This window comes from Bombus huntii, chromosome 15, assembly GCF_024542735.1.
Source record: "Bombus huntii isolate Logan2020A chromosome 15, iyBomHunt1.1, whole genome shotgun sequence".
NCBI classification, from domain to species: domain Eukaryota; kingdom Metazoa; phylum Arthropoda; class Insecta; order Hymenoptera; family Apidae; genus Bombus; species Bombus huntii.
The window spans coordinates 9,282,745-9,306,115 of NC_066252.1; the positions used below are offsets into that span (position 1 = coordinate 9,282,745).

Consider the following 23,371-nt stretch of genomic DNA (forward strand, 5'->3'; position numbering starts at 1 on the left):
GGTCCTAATCGTTTTTGCAGATATTCTCGTAAAAAGGAAAGAAAATGCCGATTGGGAAAAAAGCATTGGCAGAGGAAACTTGGACCGATCTAGGTTTCAAGCCTGTGTATGACATCTCCGAGAAGCGATGCTCTGGTTTGCTGGCTTCCGTCAATCAAACCGCAACTTACCTACCACCTTCGATCGCGGATTTCATGGGTTTCGGTGCACGTCCAGTTAACTTGATTTATAAGAGGTATAAATTGCGATCGTCGCGACAGATCCGTGTATGTAATGCCAAGATCTATTAATTAGAGCCGCGCGATATAATTTCGTCACGATACACCATCCCGAACGCGACACAACGCAAGAAAATATCCAACAATCGAATAAAACAGGATTTTTTCCTTCCAGGTAACTCCTCGCGACGATCTTCTGCGTTCGCATAAATTCATCGTTGCATATTTCCTATCAGGACATCGCGTGCAAACTATTTTTGGTTGCTACAGATCTGGAACAGCTGAGGAGGATCTGACAAATCAGCGTTGGAACGATAGGCGAGAAATCGTGGGATTGGATCAAGGATCGGCTATTAGTTCTCGAGCCTACTTCGCCACCTCGAAATTGCTTTACGTTTCGTCGCATCGTCGTCGTCGAGTCAGCAATCGCACACTTCAACGATATTTCCAAACTGTGGAATTCTTCCTAACCAGCGGCTTTCGTCTCGGCGAACAGCTGATCGTATCACGCTTGTCGACAACCTGCAGTAGAACCAGCTGCTGACCCCTTCACCTTAAATTACGTAAGCAACTTTCCTTCCTTTTTCTTCTCTTTATCTTTTTTTTCTTTTTTTTCATCCGACCGATCTTTTATCGCGGTCTTTTGCTCGCTTCTTCCTCGAACGCTCTCTTCCGGCCTACGAAGAGATTCACCTTTCGAGTGCCGATGGTTTTAGGATAAAGGGCGAAGCTTTTTGTTATTGCTTGTTTTTCCGACAAGAAGAACGTTACATCGAGTAGAGGAGAATTGGAGCGCAGCTTTTTCGCATTTATTCTTCGTTTATTTCGTACCGTGTTTAGGAATCGTAAGCTACGAAAATACTCGAACGATCGATTTAACATGGAAATATGAGAACAGAAATAAAGTTTGTTGATTGTATTTGGCAAAAGATTAATGCTCGGTTCTAGTTTCTTAACGTTTCTGTTACGAAGGATTAATCGTCTAATAATTTCGCACGAGTGCAACCACCCCACCAATCTCTGCATATAATATCGGTGTATCGCGTCATTGTTGACGAGCGAATTTTGGAAAGTAAGGTGGTTGCGATTGCGCGAATACGAAAAGACGTGGTATAGAAATTTCGTAGTAATTTCATTTAAAAAGATCGTTGAGGTACGAAGCTGCTCGATCGCTGCATCTTCGGTCATACTGCGGACGATCGATTTTCATTTTACTTCGTGCTCGAATATTCAAATAAGTATTTGCATTCTGCATAATTAGATACAAAAAAGAAGGAAACGTCTAACTAATTTGATAGAATATCGTAAATCAAATAAAAGATTTTGCCCGGATGATAACAGGTTCGCCGTTAATAACTTTCTTGCCGGTATAACGTAAGATGGTTACTTGGTCGCAGATATTTGCCTCGTCTCGTACAGGCGAACTTCAAACTGCTCTGAGCAATGTATTTCGCAGAGTGCAGTTTGCCTTTATAGGAAGTTTGGTAAAGAGGAATATAGTTTGCACTTTGTCACGTATCGTAACTGATAATAATCTCTAAGCAGGTTCGCGGAGTAAAGTAAGGTGCGGGTAGCTGGGGCTCAAGATTTATTCAGCGCTGTAATACAGACTCCTAAGAACAAAATTGCTTGGCTCACAACTTTCCATCGTAACGTCAGCCCCTTATATAGTCGCCTCCGGGATATAACGGACTTCATTCCCTTTTTTATATCGATATTTCACGACAGTAAACGCGAACGTCACGCGAACTATGTTTTTCCGTTCCTTGTTCTGGATCGTCGCTCGAACGATCGCCACCTCGTATTTAGCGACAGAATGTGCAACTATAGGATTTCGCCTTTCATCCTGAATTATCCGTTATATAGGATTTTCGTAGCTTTTATAGAACAAACGTCACGCCATGAATCAATTTGTGGAAAACGTGTCACGAACATTTACCACCGGTGGTAATACAAATGTGAATTACAAATTAGAGATCCGCTGGCTCTCTCAATGCTTCAACCGCATTAAATCGAATAAATTCGCGTGGAATATACGACGAGTAGATACGAGACAGGATGCAATCCTTTTTATTCTTTTTAGAGATACACATTTTTGTAGAAAATTGATGGTAAAGTTGCAAGGGGAGTAACAATTTTTCCCTTTGAAACTACCATTCGCTGTTTTCTTCGCTTGTTTTATATCGGACTAATTGAACCTTCTGATCTATCTTTTATCTGCCTGAATTCTAATTCGCTACAATAATATCTAATACTGTACGAATCGCTTATACAGTGGCATTTTGCACTTCAGAAGCTTCAGTGGTTTAGCAAGGGATTTAACCACTGACTAAATATAGGATAGACGTTATAGATATAGAACTTCGTGATTCGAGTTCTGAAATACCGACCTGGAAAAAATTCGGAGTGTTTCTTACGCCCTCTACGATTTCTTACGGCAGATATAGGAAATTCAAACGTCCACGTACGTGTCGATAATGTTACTCGCCTGCGACAGTGTCTTACGTTTTATATATCATCTGCCGGTAAATTCGATTAATCTACAGTTGGTAACTAAACAAGAATTATGTACAAACAGAAGATTTTTACTAACCGAGCAGTAAAATGGCGAAGATATCGTGTATTGTGAATTGCGGGTTATACTACTGCATACTGGTGTTGTCTTTAGCATTGAGCCGAGCTACTGTAGCGTCAACAAGTGAATTTAGACGATGAATACGTACTCGGCCAGTAGCCAGATCAAAGTCTGGAACTCTGTTCTTTACATTTGCAACTTTAGAAAATACCGACGTTGCTTTTCGAATACTTATAATTCGATGAAAAATGAGAAGAAAATTTATCGAGTGACAGAATCTATGCAACTAAAATCGTCGTTATTAATCCTAGACTTTCTTATTCGGTTATATTCATCCACAGATGCAGTGGTCCAATTTTAAACTGTCTACGAAGCGATTAAAAAAGTACGCGTATAATACGAACCTTATTAGTCTACAAGCAATCTGTGACTAAAATCGTAACCTGTGAAGTATCTTTTATTAACGTTAATTCTTACTTTTTTTTAATACGCTGTTGGTATTCTTAAGAATATTACAAGTTCTACATGAAGTACCCAGCAATGTTACACAGAAATCATTATATCGAAAGGTAAAAAGATTTTACGTCGAGTAGGAGTCAGACGAAAATTACATATCTGTTGCTAAAAATTGAAAAAGTAGAATACCGTTTCCCGAAATAGATCAGTGAAAAGGATGGTCGTAGTTAATAACAGGTCACGTATTTTTATTGCCAGATTGTCATTCGGAATATGTACCCGAATGAAATCGCGAGAAAGGCTTTTGACATCACTTTTCACTCACCATGGCTGATTTCACATTCTACGTATTCGCAAAATTTGAATAAGTACGATCGACTCTGCGCGCTAGCTTGTTGTCTTTTATGATGCCACTGGGATGTTTAAAAGATGCAAAAATCTCTGCAATCTGGCGAAAGTAATAGGAAGCAGTACCCGAACAGTATCTGAATTCCTTTCTTTCCTTAATCAATTAATTATTAGTCAATTAAGTATTCGAGGATCTTCCTTTAACTCGGACATTTTACGCAAATTTTTGTATATTTCTCGGTATAATATTTTTACTTTTTCGAATAATAGAAGAATTTAAACGTTGTTATATTCTTATTACCAATACCAAACGAATTTTACGTCCAAACCTAATCTAGATATAGAAACGCGAATATTTCATAAAAAAAAAAAAAGTAACGGTCAACTTTCTCCCTTTGATACTTCGAATCTGACGAAGACGTTTCTTATTCAGACGATAATTTACGATGTTAATGCGCGATCGTGCTCGTTGCTTTGAGACAAAAGTTATTCCTGTCGCTGAAACGCGATAAGGGATCTGTTCTCTTTAAACTTTCATAGAATATTACTTCGATAAGCATAGATGATTAATTTATGAAGCTTTCTCTTGGAAACTATATATCTGGAAATTGCAGTTGTTTCGTATTGTTACATCTGTTTCGGTTTCTTCCTTACAGAACTTTTTCACTTTTCCTATTTTATTTTCCAAAGGTAATTCAAATAAAATCCAATAAAATAACCCAAATAGAAGACGCGCAGATCCGATAGTTATCTTGCATAAAATTAATAGCGTTCGCGCATATGCGTCGAGGAATTCCAGCATCTAATAACGTAACTCTCCTTCTGATTGATGATCGGATGATCGATCATCGTTGGACGGAGAAGTCTACCATGTTATATCTTACTAGTGACGTGTGCTTCGAAGGTTAATCAAGAAATCAAACGAACAAGATTCCAATTGAAAATTCGTGAAAATAAATTTAGCCTATCGTCATTGAACTCGACGAGGACGTGGAATAAAAAAGACCAGAGGACACGCATATTATTCGGTTAATCGTCGAGAGACCGATAAAGTTATCTCTCGTTGAAACGATGACAAGCTTATCGCGTTAAATGATACGTGTTAAGTTGAATATTCATGTTCTCGGTCATTTTCCAGCGATTTCGAACGATAAATTTATGCAAAACGTGGCCCGTCCGCGCGATCAGTCGCACAAAGTCGAATTCACGCGAACGAAGAAGCCCGTTTAATCCCGTGCATTTGTAAAAATAAAAGAGCAACGACGCGAAACACCGCCCACGACGGTGATTGACGCGTTGCGATCTTTCACGCGCCTCGTTTCTCTCCCTTTTTTATTGCAAATGCATATCGAATGTTGCGGTGCAATGGCTTGTAATGCGCCGAAAACGCGTAGTCCGGCGCTTCGACGAAATTCCCTGCTCCTTCAACCGCGTCGCGTCCATCCCATTCTGCTCCCCCGTGTTCTATGTTTGTACTGGGTCAGTAGGATCATAAACTTGAGATTAACTCTTGGTTGGGATTGGGATTGGAAGACGGTGAAAGGAAAATTGACGATTCGATCGAAAGATAATCGAAATGAAGATGGTAAAGTCTACGACTGTTGTCCTAAGCATAAGTAACTTTTAAACGAAAAGTTCTTCCAATAAGACGTCGTAAATGATTCGAAGCTCTTCGATAGCTTGTATGCTTTTCGTAGATCCCGTTTGTCCCGACGGTGATCTTTCGCGTTTGAAAAAAGCGCAGACTCTTGCGTTGAAAAATTCTTCGATAACGTCGAAACGAAAGGTGGCTTTTACGTGTTCGATCGTTGACGGGACACGACCCAGCGTGAAAAGATTATCCGACGAGAATGACAAAAGGAAAGCAATAGCCGTTAATCGTGGGTATAATGATCGAAGAAACATTTATATGATTTCATTTTGTGGATTCAAGTTGAATTTCCAATTATCGGCTCGCAATCTCCGGACTAAACGAATGGTATTCGTTATCACATCGATTCAGAAGTAGTGGAGAAATATACCGGAGGGCAACGTATCTCGGCCAATTAGAACACTTCCTCCCTTTAACACGACTTACATATTACGCTCGTTTCTCAGGGAACGCGTTCGACTTCGTTCGAATTTCGAACGTTTTTTAACACACGTACACTCACTCCCACTTACAAGCATCGAGATATTTCCTAGTTCCATATAAAATTGACACGGAAGAAATGAAAAGTCGATTCTGGAAATTATTCCTCCGAATTCTGAATTCCAAAGCGATCTTCGTGTGAAAGTATCAGACGTGTTAAGTAAATACACAATCGGCATCGGCTGATACAGGTAGAAATTACACTCGTATAACCGTCGTATCGACTCCTAAAATATCTTTCGAAAGAGATTAAACGAAAAGAACGCCATTCTTTATTGCGTTGTTCACGAGTGACGAAGTAATTGAGGACGAAAGTCAAGCTGCTGCTCTTCCTCCTTCTGATGACTTAGGTTTTACGACTATCACGAGAATCTGCTCTACGATAAAACCTTGTTGACAACGTTTTTCGCCTGATGAGAATCTCTTAGAACCGATCTGGTCTGTTCTTTGCCAAATTTTTACAGCGCGAAAATATGACAATCTAAAAAAGGTATCCTGTTCATTTTTATTTTCAATAGCTTTCGCTTAACCAATTACGATGTTCCTTCAAATTATTCGTTACCGATCGAACTTCTTCTTTCGTGCAGAAGAACGAAGAAAATATCGAGGACATACACGCGCATATATATCGTATAATAGCTTGTTCTTTGAAATTTTACTTCATATTCTTTTTCGTGCCATATTATTTAGCTACAGGCAATCGATGTATAGTTACCGTGAAGCTTCTGTAAAAAGGAATTCTTCTTTCGCTGATATTTCGCCAAGTAAACTGCACGTATGGCTTAGAACGTATGTTGGTAAAACATGTAACGTATGCGCAGAAATCTGTAGCGTAGAAAATTAAAGGGGAAAATTTTCGTCGTAAAATTGCCAATATTTAACCTGTTATAACTTCGTAACAAGAAAACATACAACGGTCATTCTGGGCTCATTTTCGAGCATGGAGCCTCTATCGTAGCAATTCTTTCTCGTTTCGAAAATGTTGCAAATTCGACCGATTCTACGAGCATTAAACAATTTTTCTGATTTTTCTAAAATCACCAGAGATTCGAAAATTACGATGGAGGATGATGCAGGGATCTCTGTGCGAAAAACTAACTAAGAATTCTGAGAGTAGAGGCTTGGCACTTTGAAACGAACCTAAAATGATCGGTGTGCGTATATATATATATATATTTTTCTCTTTTGTTACAAAGTTATAATATTTAAAATATTTACAACTTTTCGGCGTAAATTGGACGTTCCTTTAATTTCGCAGGGCAGTTTATATTCATACAACCAACGGGTACAGCTATTCATATTTCATAAATTATAATTTTCACGTTCAGCTTGGCGCTGTAAAAGCGCTACATCGCGTTGCAACTTTCTAACATATTCTGCATATGTTATCGAAGCGGCAAAATTTCTACGTATTTGGATGGTCGCCTGATTCTAGGTGCTGATTCCCACCTACTTAAAGTTCGAAAGTTCAAAATTTAGAAGTTCTAAAATCCAAGGATCAAACAAGAAAATGATGAAATCTTAAAGTCTGGTAAAATGCTAATTCTCGGCGAACTACAATTTAATGTGCGATGTAAGAATGTTGATTCGGTGAAATAAATATTTCTTACTCGAGAGAATAAAACGAGAAATGAAAACTATCTAATTACTTTGCCGGTTTTCAAGCGTTTCATGCGCCGGAGCCAAAGCTGCTGCGAAACATCGTGTGTGTAATGTTACTATGTTCTACACAGTCGTTAGAAAAGTCGTTGCAACGTCCAGAAACCAACGTCCAGATCTAATCAAAAATTGACGACACGATACTGTAACTGTACGATACGTTATCGCTGTAACCGGAATTTTGAGTTATATTTTATTTATCGATACGATATAATTAATTTATAAGCTGAAATTTTCTTCGCTGCAAGACTGCGAGTTTAGCATTCCTTAAGCGTTAAAAGATTTTCGATAAAATAGAAAGTTCCTTTAGTATTCTTCGTAATCAAGAAATATCGGTAGAGAGAAATCCGATCACGGATACCCGCAATTGTTATAAATGGAAAGCAAACAGCGTTTCTATCGTACATTAAATACCGATTCATCTTATTTAAACGAATGTGTCGCAACAGTATCGCCATTTTGCATTGTTAAATTACAGTGAATACGAGGATGACACACTTGGATAAAACCAGATGAAATATTAATAAGAGAGATTTATGATCCACATAGATATAACGATCTTGGCTTGAAATAACTAGCTGCAGGTGTGCAACTACGCGACTTTGTGTTACGCGGTCGGACTGTGAACCGCCGTTACTACTTAGAACCACATGGCCGAGTCAAACGAAACCTCTACCACTTACTCGTTCTCTAAATAAAGCGTATTCTAACCAGAATGAAATGAAAATTACAAATTCGTGTAATCCATCTCGACCGTGTTTATCAATATTTTTGCGAATTCGTGTTTACAAGCCAAATTTACCTTTCGATGGAAAACAGAATTTTACGTAAATACACAACGATGACGAACAAGTATCCGTCGAATGAAATCTATTTTATAATTCAAGGATATAATTTAACATCGGCAATTTCATGCGCTGTAGCCCGATAAGAATATCGATGATAATAACCGCGTAATCTTTAATGCAAAAAATGTTTAATCATCCGCGAGAAATGAAGCAAGAACGACACCTAGTGACAAGACCGCTTCAATCTCGGTAAGAAATCACAATTACCGTGACCATAGACGCTTTAAGTATTATAACGCAGGAGTAAACTGAAGGTTGACGTTAAGGGATCTCGGCGATTCATTATCGCCGTTAACGATGATGAATTTTTGTAACTCGTGGTCCAAATAAATAACACGGCAACACCTTTAATCTTACAAACGTTGATAGTAACGGTTTTCGTTATTTATCGTGCTTGATTAAGGGATAGGTTGATCGACAAAAGTTTGCGAAGCTAGCCATGCTCCTTTCCGTACTTGGTTAATTACAAACTTTTACCAAGTAAGAATTTTTTTACAACAATTATCTTTTACCTCGCTTAACGAAAATCACTAATAACTCGCGTTTAAACTCCATTTACGACAGGAAAAAAAATGTATGTATAATGTTCTTAATTTTGAAAAGTTCTGCGACGGTGTCTCGAAAGACAAAATTAAATAGAAGGGATGCAGCAGGTGCGTCTGTCGAAAGTTACAATTAGTCGAATGGACGTGTCATATTTCTGGAAATTTTCAAACGACCTTCTCGAAGGAGAAGATAATTCCATAAAACTTCTTCTTCCCCAATACGAGCTATATCTCATTTTGTATGTTCGTACGACATTTTTCTTTATTATGTAACTACGTTTATTAACTCGCTCGACACGTATCAAGATATTCCTCGATAATTTCCCCCATTCTATGCTTCGTACCTTTTTCATTTTTGTCTGTGTATGTGTGTGTGGGCGTTTATGCGTGGTGGCAACGATTTTCCATCTCGTTCGCGAACAGCAAATTTTTCAAATTAATCATTTCGAACAACTTCTCGTTCCTTGTGCCGCATTCTTAGGCGTAACGCTAATGGGTTCGAGGAATTAATTCTAGCGAGATTTGATTTCTATTTCTCAGGCTCGAAACTGCGAAGATACTTCAAGCCTCGACCAACACGTACGATTTAATTTGGTGTTCGGGGAATGTGTGTTTCATAGTTTCATCAAGGATGACACGCGTCATACAGATTTTCCTTTATTACGCTCAGTTTAAGAGCGACGATAGACCTACTCTGTTCGCGTAATTAAATTTCATCCCGTTCGTGCGTTATAGCTTCAGCGAATTCGCACCATATTTTAATTGGAATACATCCGAGCGGAATTCGTATGAGATTTGCGAAAATTTTCTTTGTCGATAGAACCCAGGGAATAATCTCTTCTATTAGTATTTATCGTCGGTATCGTTAAACGCGCATTCTATCGGCAAATTTCTTCTCTACTTGCAACTTTTTGCAACAGGTCGTTGTATTTGGAAAAGGAGAAGATGAACGCGATGATATTTCTAGTTCGTGTTAAGAAATTCCACGCCCACGCACGCGCAATAATGCTATTTTATTAACAATGTCTTGAACTACGGTCCAGCAAAGTAATTGCTAAACGTTCCTTGTATCAAACATTAACTTTGAAAACAATCATCCTAATAGACTTATCCGATAGTAGCTCTACTTTAAAAGTAACTTCACGCATCTTCGCCGGCGTTTCCTGCACGTAACTTTCCCACTTTCTCGGTGTGCTGCACTGTACTGCCCATAAAACTTCAATTCAATGAACTTGCAACTTTTCGCCTAATAGATGCATCATCTATCTACTAATCAAATTTTTCATCAAGCATACTCTACCTATAAATCTTATTCGAAGCGAAGGAGAATCTCGAAACATTTAATCGATTTAACGTAGAAATAAACCGATTTATTCGATCTGTTTGCACTGTCCAATCGATCTTTGAATCTGCTCTTTCGAAACTTTTGGAGTATAAAATAATTGCGTGATATTCGGTGATACGAGGAACACGTTACGAGATTAGATAAAGTATGAAACGAATTATGGATCAAAATTCATTAACGTCTACGTTAAATAGCTAAAGCAGAAACGCGTATGAAAGTTTAATATTCGCATCTTTGAACTTGCAAAATTCCTGACGTGTGTAAATTCGAGTGATATTTCCTGTATATTTCCGTACAAATATCCATCTTCGTGTACGATCATTGAAGACCTTTAATCAGGAACGAATGCTTCAATTTTAATGAAACACTGCTTATACTCATCCATGCCCTACCTACCATCACTTCACGCTTCTATAACGCAGGAAATTCTTGTTTCTATTCAATTCAAGACGTTTCATCGTGCAAAAATGGTGCTTGAAACCAGAGAATCAAACGTTTAAGCAATACCGAGAATAACGAAACACGATTTTCTAGTTTTAAGTAAATAAAACAACGGTAAAGATATTTCTTAGAGCAAAGAAATTATTGAATCTTCTTAAACATATATATCAAGCTCTGTCCTCTTGTTTAACCTTTTCGCCAGAAATTACATAAATGAGGAAGAAGGCCAAACGGTCGTTTTATTTGAACGTAAAATAACATATATTCCGGACTACCGATACAAGCTGTAGTACGTACACGTGCCCTTTTTGTTTACTGTTTCTTACTACACTTTCATTTTATTCTGTAGAACGCAACAACAGTTTGCCGTAAGCTCCTAAAAATTTCGCGCTTAATTAAAATGTTGAGTGACCGGTAAGCTCTTACGAGATAATCTTCGCGCGACTTAAACTTAACTAAACTCAAGACTAACGCATCCATCGTGTACGTCTCCGATGCGGGGAGTAGCGTGATACGGGCGCGAACATGGGACGTAGAATAAAATCAGAAAATTTAAAAAATACATCTTGTACGATAATCCAAAAATAAACATTCGTATATGAAAAATGATGCGTTAACATAGTTCGTTCGTCGATAAACGTATTAACGCATAATCCGTAAAATCGGTCCAAGCCATTGTATTCCGCATTTCTTATCTTCTTCGTCATTGCATCGACTCGCGAAATATTTGATTTCCCCTATTGGAGTAACAGGGTTGCCACGTAATTTAGAATACACGAATCCGTAATTCTTACGTACGTATACACACGGCGGTAGTGGCTGATCCCGGAGGAAAGAACATCCCTATCCGCCAACGCAGGTGCGCGCTTCGAAGGCGCGCGGTGAGTTAACCCCTCCACCATGCACCACCATGCTCCACCGTGATGCCACACACCGTGTATAAAAGCCCTCATCGTACGACCTGCTGGCTTCGAGTTAACTCGGCGAGCTCTTCGATCGGGATCCTGCACGGATCAAACATTCGGTCATTTTGGTGAACCTGTGCGAGCGGACCGGTTTCTTGGAAGCACGTTTCCCGTCGGATTTCCTGTCTTTTCCGTTTCCGAATCGAAGGTGAAAAGACTGGCAATACATACATATACATGAGTAACAAAAGGGGTGATAAACGGGGAATCGGTTTGGGAAAAGTTGTTTTTCTGTCGATCGAGGAGGAGGGACGCAGTGGAAAAGTGGTACAAGTGTAGTTTCTCTTTTCTTTTTTAAAAATCGAGATAAGTACGGGAAACGATAAATAATATCGTTTCGTTATACTCTTTCAAACACTTATCACGACGTATAGTAACACGTTTATCGTACGATAAATTACACGGATTTCTGTATCGGAGTTCAATTGTATTGTCAGTTTTCTGAAAATTTCAATTCAAGATTTTGTCATTTGTGTCGCATTTTCTTCCGAACGTTTTAATTGATCTTTTGTTTTCGCTTACGTTTGAACGACCTTTGAATCAAACGGGATACAAACAAGTGCTTGATTATTTAAATAATTTTCATCTTTTGTGTTTTCCAAGCGGAGAGAGTTAATTTCGGAGAGTGAGAAACGGAGGAATTGGAAGAAAAGTGATGAATAGAAAATCTCGCGAACTGATAGCAACGTGCATCATAAGTTTTATTTATATTTAATTAATTTCGTTGACTTTTTTTAAAGAGACGTGTCGAATTGTTCCTCCAAAGTTAATTTTAAATTTTTATCAGATATAACCAACAAATTGTTATTAATATTTTACACATTGTTTTAACGCGGACGATTTTAATCAAAAAAATTTTATCAAATTAATTAAAAATTTCCCTCCCCTTTACGTATTAAACAATTTCAAGCTTTTATTTCTTTCAGTCATCTTTTTTTTCTGTCCTCGAATCAGGTTACACGAAACGATTTTTTCTAAATTGAAAATACGTATATAACTTCTATTATGCACATAAGATGACATTTGTCGTTGCTGAAAATGTACAGAATAGTTTCTATTATCTTTCAATTTACACGAAACGATGAACGAACAAACAACAAAAGCGAAAATATACGGCACGGTTCATGGTATCTTGAGCTTCTTCGTATATACATTATAAATCTACATAACATTTAATTACCTGTTTCTTTATCGCTAATGTAGAACACCATTGGTCACATGGCGATCGGTTCCGAAAACTCAGTGGCGGTTCTTATACGCACTTGGACCTTCATGATAATCTTTTGTTTCGCGGGCTATGCAGCAGGTATGTATACACCTCTATATGTATCACATTTTTCGATCGTGTATTCGTTTATAGTTAATACTATAGCAAATATCATAGTTAATATTCATTGTCTAAAATTATCAGACATTCAATTTGATTCCTTAATATTGTCTTATTCCTCGGGGAATAAGTTACTACCGGCGAGATGACGCAGGACAGATGGAGGGCTTGAACAAAAGATTAGAGTCCTTATTACCGGCTATTTTTCGTTCAAGTAATTAAACTTTCTGTTTTTTTTTTTTTGCTATATCGGAAAAAAACGTATTGCAGAAGATCACAATCGAGGATAGGTACCTTTTATTTTAATCGAATTCGAAACATCGGATGTTTACGTGCATACGAACAAGCAGGATATCGATATTTGAACACAAGTTCGACTGTTTCGAAAGCATCGCTGACTTTTCATATTTTTTAAATCCATTTTTCGTTGTTACGTACTTGTTTTAGTAGCTTTTCTCTGACGTTGATAATCGTAAGATAAATGGCATTATATTTAAAAATACGTATAGCTGTAAACTGTTTTCATATGTTAGAAGCGTTTTCTTATGACGGCGCTTGAGAAAGTGACAGAACACATGGAACAGAAGTACGTACTATAGATATATATGAGAAAACATAGTTACGTCGTATTATAGTAATCCAAGGAATTAAGTTTATAAATCGCCAACTGTATTTTTAACGCTGTGCCTTATTATTTTAAAAGCCATGCTGAATTACGTTTTAAACAGATCAAAATCAAACCTGACCTTCGTTGAGCATCATCGCGAGACACGATGGCGTTGAAATTTTAGATTAAATGACGCTGTCGAAAAATGTTGTAAATTTTCTATTGGCAATGGGGCCCTTCGAAGCTTTTAATCATTTGCGTATAATATTTTAAGAAATTTATTATATTTCGAGATTGACTTTAGGAATATGTCAATATGTCTGAAATGCTTGATACAATGATCTTTTAAATTATTAATTTTACAGAAAAGCCATAGTTTCGTATGACTCGTGTGGTAGAAACAGAAACTGAAACATTTTCAATTCGAGCAAATGTCAATAACGTATTTTACTTCGTCACCCGAAACAAAATATAATTTTGAATATCGTCTGTAAACGATTAGTGCAATTTACTCGGTTTATTACAAGAATAACACTGGAATAAGTAATAACGATTCGAGTTTATTGCACTTCACTGTTTCGTTGCTACGATAAAACAGTCAGAGAGGCTTCCCAACGGTCAGAGACTAGCGTGAACAAACTTTGATGATGATTGGTATCGATTGATCGCTCGTGATCATTAAGAGCCACTTCGTCATTTTGAAATGTCACTCCTTTTCAAAGCTAAAGGACTTAAGACTGTAAGTACACGACTTCTGGCTTTTGTTAACGCGCTTCAAAATGTTCCGTACAGCGACGAAGGAAACCTGTATATCTTTAACGCGCGTTAAAAATTTGTTCAAAGTCTGTGGAATGTTTACAACAACGAAATATTTTATTTAAACGATAGTTGGTACACGCGAAAAGATCACCAAGATCTCTGCGATGAAATTGCAAAGATCGCACTGTGTGACACGATAAAAAAAAAACTTCGTCTAGTGCTCGCTAACATTATATCGAAATGAAACATTCAACAGAAAAAGTTCTCGCAATTAATGCTATTTCCGACGTAGGAAGTAATTACAAGAACGAAAGGCACACCCCAGTCTTGCCTTTCCTCTGGTGTAAGCTTATTAAACACGCCATGGATTGCACAAGTTTTACCAAAAAATTATGAAAACAAACTAACACTTTGATCCGTGAAGGAAAAACAAGACGTACAAATGAAAAAGTTATATGATTCTCGATCTTCTCTCAAGCGGTTTTTCTAGTCTTTGATTCTTCGATTAAACATACCGTTTTTTTCGATTTTCGAGGATATGTTTATCCGATACCGCCTGCTTACAATAATAAGAGTCACGTCACCAATCAATTAACAAAGTTTTATTCGTTTTTGCTTAGCAAAATGCGTTATTCATAATACCGTAGCTACAGTATTTGTATAAAGGAAGGACGTTTTAATTAACGAGGTCATAAATTCGTTTGTTTCAGTGTGAAATGTAATTTCCTATCTACAAGTGATAGTACGGTAAGAGTTTTAACTATACGTCGAACGCGATAAACAAATCATTCTGAGAATATGCCAGCTTGATAAATAATGAAACAAGAATTATACTAAGAAATAAAAACGTAATACAAGACATGCCTGGAATATTTAAAAATGTAGGTCAGTTTATATTTCACATTCGTGAATGTTTTATATTTATAAACGAAAAAGAGACACATATGACAAAATTGGATTCTCGCAGGGATAATGATGTTCCTCTGTGAGATAACATAATTTCTTTGCTACTATCGGTAACGATTTTTTTTCCTCGAATTTTTTATTTTCATTTTTCAAATTTATTTATGCTTAACACGTTGCTAAAAATCTTGTATATATTACAGAACACTCGTAAATAGAAAATTACGTTAATTACAAACTTCATAATAATGACCTATTTTCGGGGTAGCGTTCGTAGATCATCCAGAATCCTGACGATGAATGACGTTGTGAAATACGTTAGCTGTTCGTTGTTTCATGTTTTATATTTGGCTCGACGTAGAAATTATTTGAGACGAAGAATCACACGTTTTCTGCGTTTATAAATATACGTTTAATTATGATATCGATTCACGTGCAAACAAACTGAAATTTTTTAATTATGGTTATCGATTTACGCATGCGACAAATAAACTGTTTACATTCTACGAGTTAAACAAGACGATTTTTCGATCACGTATAATTACGACTGTAACGTTTACTACGTAGGTTTTGCACGATATTCATCGCTTATTATACGGATCTTTAAGAAGCTGCCATATTTTTCTGTAAAGCAACAAATTTAATTTGTAGGTTTTACTGTTCGATATTTAATATCACAGGATTAATTAATTGACTTAATGAATGCACCTCTGTAGTTGGTGATAATACGGGATCGTACTTTTAACAATTCAATATTGAACTACATATTTCAGTAAGTACGAAGTACAATTTTGATTGCACGTTATTAAAATAATCTAGCGGGACTCCTTCAACTTTTATCTGAAAATTCCAGTTCAATTTACATTGGAATTATTATACGGCTTGTTATTCGTCTTTTAAAATCATTCCTTGCCACTACGTTTAATTATACTTCCGTTTTAATTAACTTGCTTGGCAATTGAGATAGTTTTTCTTTTTCCAACTTTGTTTCTTCGCGAGTTCGTAGAATTTACCACCGAAATACAATGGATTAAACCTAAGTTAGTCGATAATTAAGTTCCGAGCTACCCGGATAAATCGTGGCTATTAATGCGAAGTACGTTCTCCCACTCGTTTGCATCAGTCAGTCGTATATTACGGTATGTTAAATATGGAACACCGCACAAAAAATACGTCCAATTTTGATGATCAAAGAATCATAACCAGTGAACAATTCATAGAGAGTTTGATGAAATGTCCGTGCTTCTGGCTAACGATTAGTATAAAATGATGTAGCTGGAAAATATTTTAGCACAAATAACGACTTCGCAGCTTCAACATCAACAAAGCAACTTCGAAATACTCGGGGGAAATTGAACGTAAATTTTTGAAGCGTAAATTGACACCTCGTTACGACAAGTGTTTACAGACAATCGATGCTTACGTTGATGAGTAGAAGTCGATTATCAACATACGCTAATAATAAAACAGACTTTTGTAAAGTATATTTCTATTTTATTTTCTTTTTTGCTTTTTTTTTAAGTAATGCAGAATTGAGAGTGTTTTGCTTAAAATTTCTTCTTTATATATATAAAAAAAAAGAAAATAACAGGAAATGTAATTGTAGTCCGTAAATATTGTCATCGTAATTCGAAAAAAAACCAAGGATTTTCTACTGTGAGCTTATTTCAATATCGAAAAATAAATAACATAAATAACGAAAATGTGGGACGCTTTGTACAAGTTCCTGAATATTATTAATCGTGATTGAAAGTTCCAGTCGAGAGAAAAGACTGTTATTAAATGCAAAACGTACGTACAAGAGAAAGGATGGCTTAAGAAGATCTGACACGAACAATAATAACAAAGTTGGTGCAACTTCGATAATGGGATCATCTGTAGTTTAGCGATCCTCGTTTCCATCGGGCCGCGTTAAATTTTAATTATATATAGAGAAAATCCGCATTTACAGGTTATAAGATTAACAACTTCACGCGTTCCAACAGTTTCGTGGTGGTAACCTGTTGCAGCTAATCCTCGGGAGCCGAGGTTTTGTTGCCTCGCGAGTTTGTTGATCGATATTCCAGTAGATACCCGATACTTTGCGGAACGAAATAAGAAGAACTGTTGGACATAATCTTCTGTAAAGTAAAGTAAAATTAAAAAATAAAACAGTCATTTCGTTGCAACTTAATTCTACGTTATAACAGCTACACATACTCTCTATGTTTGACGAGTATACTCGTCATTGCTTACTATTTGCGACACATTTCATTTTCAAGGAAGTCGCAACAGCTAACTGATCAAAAGATTAAATCTTGAGTTTTCAATTGTTTTCGATTATCGTACAAGATTCCCTATACGTTGCAATGAACGATATACATTTTTCGAAAATGAATCCCTCTTTGGTCCTTTGAAGTAGCAACATGGCTTTTCGCATCCGTCCAACAAACTTTTACGTAGGTATCTCTCGACTCGTGCGAAATCCATTTATCCATCTCCTATTACTTTCCTATTTGTTTCAAGTGTTATTTCTGTTGGATTATTTCCAGTAATATCTCTTGAAAATTTATTACCGGTAGTATTTTCGTGCCCATTTCCTAATGGAGAACCGCGAGTTCAATTTCACGAATTAACGTTTAACTACGTCTTAACATTTACATAACGCTCTTCGATAAGATTTGCGCAAATAACTGTATGAAATATGAAATACAAAATATATCAGAACAGTACATAGAAAAGGCGTTTGCGTCACGTTAACATTTAGGATTGCCAGTGCTTTTAAATATATAACCTGTGAATATGGTGTTTAAATTGCTTGCGTGGTAGGTTAATGCAAAGTCGATGGTGTAGAGTCGTAGGTCGCTGTAGTCGCGTGTAATACGGATAACGACCGACATAATCCGAACACCGAAAAGCGATATTCCCTTAATTTTGAAATATATACTTCGAAGACGTGGTCGGATGTTAAAACTTGTTAGACGAAATTGAAACAACGTATCAACGAAATCTTGAAAAAGTTTGCAGAATACACCTGGCAAATTGGTTTTAGCAGAGAGCGAAACCAGGCTGATTGATTTTTCTTTTGCAATATGTCCTGTGCGCGTTCTAATATCTTTTTACACAATATCTTTGATAGAATAAAGGGAATGTGTATCGTTTCTGCCTGCGAGAGATGTACATCCCCGGTGCAAAGACGATAAGAAAGTGCACGAGAAAGAAAAGAAACGACGATGATCCGTTTGTGAACGGTGAAACGTGAAAACCAATTGCTGCCTTTGTCAGCTGGCCGATGCAACTAGATATGGAAATGGATGTTATCGCTCGCGACCTTCTTCCGCACATGTATTCGAATTACACATTGTGTCAGTTCAATATATTTCGTATAATATCGAGTTCAATCCGTGTGTCTCATGTAGGTACATATGTGTTTCATTAGGTCGGTATTGGTACGTCAATTATATATTCTGGGCTTGATTCGTTACTCGTTGAATATGTTATCGTTTAAAAATCAGGAATCAAATTGTCGCGGTGTAGGAGATTATGAATTTTTCACCGATTCAATATTTTTGAGTAAATATTGAATGTCAATGGGTGTGCGAATTGAAATAGAATTTATTCTTTTGTTCTTCCGTTTTATTATCGGCCTTTTATTTCTATTGCTCTTCTGTTCCAATACTTTTTAATATAATTATAGTACTCTCGTAATTTTCAAGTAAAATTTAGATTAAAAAATAGAGATCCACTATCTATAGTAGATACGATTTTTTAATTTATTGATATTCAATCGTAAACTATTTTTTACCGAATTTGTTCATTTTTATGGAAAGATGTTTTGAGGATAAAAAATAAAGATATAAAAAAATAAATATAAAAAATAAATGCTTACTGGAAAATGAAGTCAGAGCATTTACAGCGGTTAAGGTTGACACGCCGACGACACCCGAATTTTTGTATTCGAATATAGTCGAGAGATAATGTCAAATATTTGACCCGTGTTCTTTTCCAAATGTACAAGTTGGGCCATAATCGTTGTTTTTATTGATGTAAAATTATTTGATCTTAATTAAAATTCGTAATATTAGAAATACCAACTTAATAAAATAGTACGATATCCATCGTACTGAACGCAATAGTCGGCAACACGCGTTTAAAATAATAAAACAGAGGTTCGTTAAAGGCACGCTAGAGACATATACCAGAGGACGTTTTGTTACCATTGGGAAATTGTTATTATACACGGAACTTTTACGATATTATCTTCTGTAGGCTATGAATAATGAATTTATCATTCGGAAATGTTGGATGAATTTAAACACGTTTCAATTTGTTACGATACTGTTGTGATTTATACTAATATATTATGGGAACGTGTTTAAGGTATTATTACATCGTAGAGACGCGTGAAGGAATCGAAAATGTTCGACATTAGAAACACGAAAGAAAAGTACATGATTTCCTAAGGTTCCGTGTGGACGTTCTTATGATTTACATTAAAAATCTGCATCATTAAGTACTTTTCTTCTAAGTTGTCGTTCTATTAAAATTGATATTTAAGAATTACTTTTAGTGCGTTTACTTGGAGTTGTACTTGGTGTTCAAACTATTTAGTCCTTTGTAACCTCACCTTTTCATCCTTTCGGGAATTGTGAGATGGAAATACCTGCGATGGAAGTTGAAACGAATGTAGGTTATTGTGAACAAGAAAGAAAGAAGAAAATTCTTTTCTATGCGTAAAATGCTTTTCGCCTCGTGTGCTTAATAAGGAACTATGTTGAATTAATTAGTTTTTTATGCTACATCTTTGTATAGTTACTTCATCGTCAAATTCTGGTAACCAGTTACCTTATCGTAATTATTTTCTTATAAATACCACGCTATTACGTTCTTATTTCTCTTTTTTCGTTCTTTTCCTGCGCTCCTTTTTCACGATAAATGCTTAAGGGCAACGGTTTCGTGATATTATAATCTTTTATTAATTACTTAACGTGAACCAAGTATCGCTTCATACGATACATTATTATACACGAGTCCATTAATTATCTCGTTAGTACCTGCAAGTTATAAATCGAAGTAAAAAAAGTTCCATCAAAGTATGCGCAGAAAGATAAAATATTATGCACACGGCGATTTTATTGATGTTTAAGAATATAGATTCATTCGCATGTCACATTTTCAATAGAATTCGAATCATATCTCTGAGGCTTTTCATTTCCGTACATATAGAAGCTACTCAGACGCGCTGTTGAATTTTTAATTAACCCAGTTCATCCTGTAGATACCATCACTACACTCGCGCTATTCTAACGTTAATTTAGAATATCCTAATGAGATCGAATCGCCCACCTAAGATTATCGTTCGGAATGAAATACAAGATAAAGATTATCTTATTATATCGTACATCGTATCGTACGTTTACTACACGTACGCAATATATACGCATAGTTAGCTGGTTTCCATAAATTTCATCGAAACTACTTGTATTCCTTTTGCGCTTGCTTCATCCATCTGGCGAATAACTAATCAATTCTACGCAATTAACGAAACCTTGACGTGTTTGTTGCGTTTTTAAATATATCTTATTATTACATGTATTTATGTGTATGCATCTTTAACTTCGAATACGAAATACGCTGTGACAAAATTTTTCAATTTCGACAAAATTCTATTTGAGATACAGAAGTGTCTTTAATAATGCATAGAACCTTGTACGAAAGAAATTCACATTTTGGTCCCGAAAACGACACATGATTTTCTTAATATAACAAACAATGACGTTTCACGAACTTAATATAAAAACTTGATCTACGGATATAAGCATAATCGAAAGACGCTCTGCATCATAAATTAATCATAAAATATTTGTTACAGGATCTTGTTTAGAGTATGGACATTCGTGTTGGGGAGGTACGTCTTCGCTCATCTTTATTTAACTACAAGCACATTTTCATTAGAATAAAGTCTTCGCTAGTCTTTTGATATTTCTGACAATATACGAATTTACGAAGTAGCATCACGATTTCGTTCCATAGAAACCGTATTTTACACAAATTCATCAGACAGATGAATAAAATTTACATTTCAATTTAGGAAGTAAACGAGCTTCCTTCTGCGTTCTTAATACAACGATTTCCACGAAGTAAAATATGTATAACTTTTTATAACGTCGTTTATTGTCTAAAGTGATAAGACCCTTTTGCCTGTCTACGATTTTTTATTAATTATTTACCAATTCCAACTAAATAGTAATTTAATATATTGCTTGAACGTATTGCCACGCTATTTAACTTTCTTTTTTCGTGATTACAGGTCATGGGAAACGAAGCGGAGGGCATAGCAATGCATATTTAGTACCGTCAAAAACATCGAACGAAATACAACAAGAGATACCGTCGCTTACAAAAGAACAATTCATACTTTCCCGTTTGATTGATCGACCATCGATACCTAATAAATACAAAGCAAGATGGGACAGACTTCTCAAACTAAAAACTAGTTTTCCAGAGAGTTGGGATGGTGATGCGTTTAACGCGCAACTTATTAGCGATGGACCCAGTCGGTAAGGAAAATATACGCAAAGGTAGACATATAACCGTAACGATTTAGTACACGAAGAAGAGTACTGGTACTTTAATTCTTAACTTCCAAATGACGATTTTGAATCACAAGTGGCCTGTGATATTTTGAGTTCAGTTACTATAAATTTTAGAGTATCTTCTTCTAATTCGGCTAGCTTGTATCTTATGCGATGAATATTGGAAATATTTATCGCTAGCGTGATACACAAATTTTTAACTGAAAGAGATGAAAATAGACAGATAGTTTCATCGAAAATCTCCTTACACTAGTTACTTTCGATATGTTAATCATGATTATGATAATTGTAATATACATATAAGTCGTAGATTACCGGTAAGTAGTGTAAATTACAATTATTCATGTTATAAGACACTATAATTGCTTATCTATTACTCGAAAGTTCTTTCGCCTTGATTTATCTGATTGCGTTAACGTTCACAGGGATCAAAATAATAACGAAGACATGAATCTGGGAAAAAGGAAACAAACCAACAACATGCAAGATATAACTGGAAATACCAACGGCGAAAGGAGGGAAATTCCTGAGATATTATTGATATCGAATAACGAGGACAATCAACATGGTAGTAAACCACAGAACGTAGAGTTGTTCAAGTTTCTGGTGAATTGATTCGCTATCATGAACCTCTATGATATATAAAATTCTACATAGCTATAACACAGGACTCTACGTATTATTATGCATAATTAATTACATTATTTTCATTTGCAGAGTGATACAAACGGTGATTTCGAATAAAACAACCGAGCATTACTATAAAATACATATAATGTAAAATAGAAATTGTCATAACCGTATTGTAACTGGACTAATAAGAATATTGTTTAAGCTAATTTATTAGAGATTCTGTTTCTCGAATAAAGATCAGACGACTGTCCTATCTAACTTAACGTATAAACCTTAATTTTATCTTTTAAACGAATATGTAATTAATTCCAATCCTAATCAAAATGCAAGCAAAAATAATTTTTCTATTGTTCAATGATAAATTAAATGTCATAATTTGAATTGCAATTAAATAGGATAAATAAATAATTGTTTTTGGCTTAATTATTTTGTAATTATTTACATTTAATGTCTGTAAGAAGTAGAAACGTAAATAATAACAAATAAAATAAATGCTGATAATAAATCTGTTTATTTCGTAACATTTTTTTTATGGTCGCTATAAAAATTGAGATAGAATACAGACAACTCTTAGAAAATAATGGAAATAAAACAAACAAACGACGAAATCTTCCATAAATTATGGACATATCGATTAATCGTCCGGAGTATATTTATATTATACAACTTAATTGCTACTGCACAGCTGCTTTAGTCGCATTCATTTATCATTATGTTTTTCTCAAAATAATTCAACTCCTTAACCTATGTATACCGATATACATATATTCGTTTGAAAATCAACAAGTTGATATTAATTATGAAACAGTCTAACCACCTTCTACGACATTCGTGTCAAAATGCTTGATAAATTAATTCACAACAAGTGTTAGGATTAACAGACTGTGGAAAGAGAAGATGGAAACTGATACCCAATTGTTATAAATAAATCACTTAATATCGGAATAGTAACACGTGTAATATACAATGTATAAGGTAGAATAGCGCAGTAATAAATGGTTGAAAGAAAATTTACAAAATACAATATGGACATGTA

At 35.7% G+C, this 23,371-nt stretch overlaps 1 protein-coding gene across 2 annotated transcripts; it reads left to right on the plus strand.

Annotated features, from left to right (window-relative positions):
• Nucleotides 1–238: 238 nt before the first annotated feature.
• On the plus strand, nucleotides 239–22,758 carry LOC126873939 (uncharacterized). 2 transcript variants are annotated; one of them, XM_050635339.1, is made up of 7 exons: nucleotides 239–393; nucleotides 489–781; nucleotides 12,735–12,837; nucleotides 20,979–21,014; nucleotides 21,417–21,666; nucleotides 22,128–22,308; nucleotides 22,420–22,758. In XM_050635339.1, the coding sequence occupies exons 3-7, from the start codon at nucleotides 12,750–12,752 to the stop codon at nucleotides 22,444–22,446; spliced, it is 582 nt and encodes a 193-aa protein (XP_050491296.1). In that variant the 5' UTR covers nucleotides 239–393; nucleotides 489–781; nucleotides 12,735–12,749; the 3' UTR covers nucleotides 22,447–22,758. The 2 variants fall into 2 exon arrangements, with proteins under 2 accessions (XP_050491296.1, XP_050491295.1); XM_050635338.1 differs by lacking the exons at nucleotides 239–393; nucleotides 489–781 and adding an exon at nucleotides 11,500–11,679.
• The last annotated feature ends 613 nt before the right edge of the window (nucleotides 22,759–23,371 follow it).

Bases quoted from the DNA above. Each gene is read 5' to 3' on its own strand.
- LOC126873939 (XM_050635339.1), top strand. From the start codon at position 12,750: ATGGCGATCGGTTCCGAAAACTCAGTGGCGGTTCTTATACGCACTTGG. The intron at 21,667-22,127 runs GTAAGGAAAATA...TAACGTTCACAG, and splicing joins ATTAGCGATGGACCCAGTCG to GGATCAAAATAATAACGAAG. The intron at 22,309-22,419 runs GTGAATTGATTC...TTTCATTTGCAG, and splicing joins TAGAGTTGTTCAAGTTTCTG to AGTGATACAAACGGTGATTT.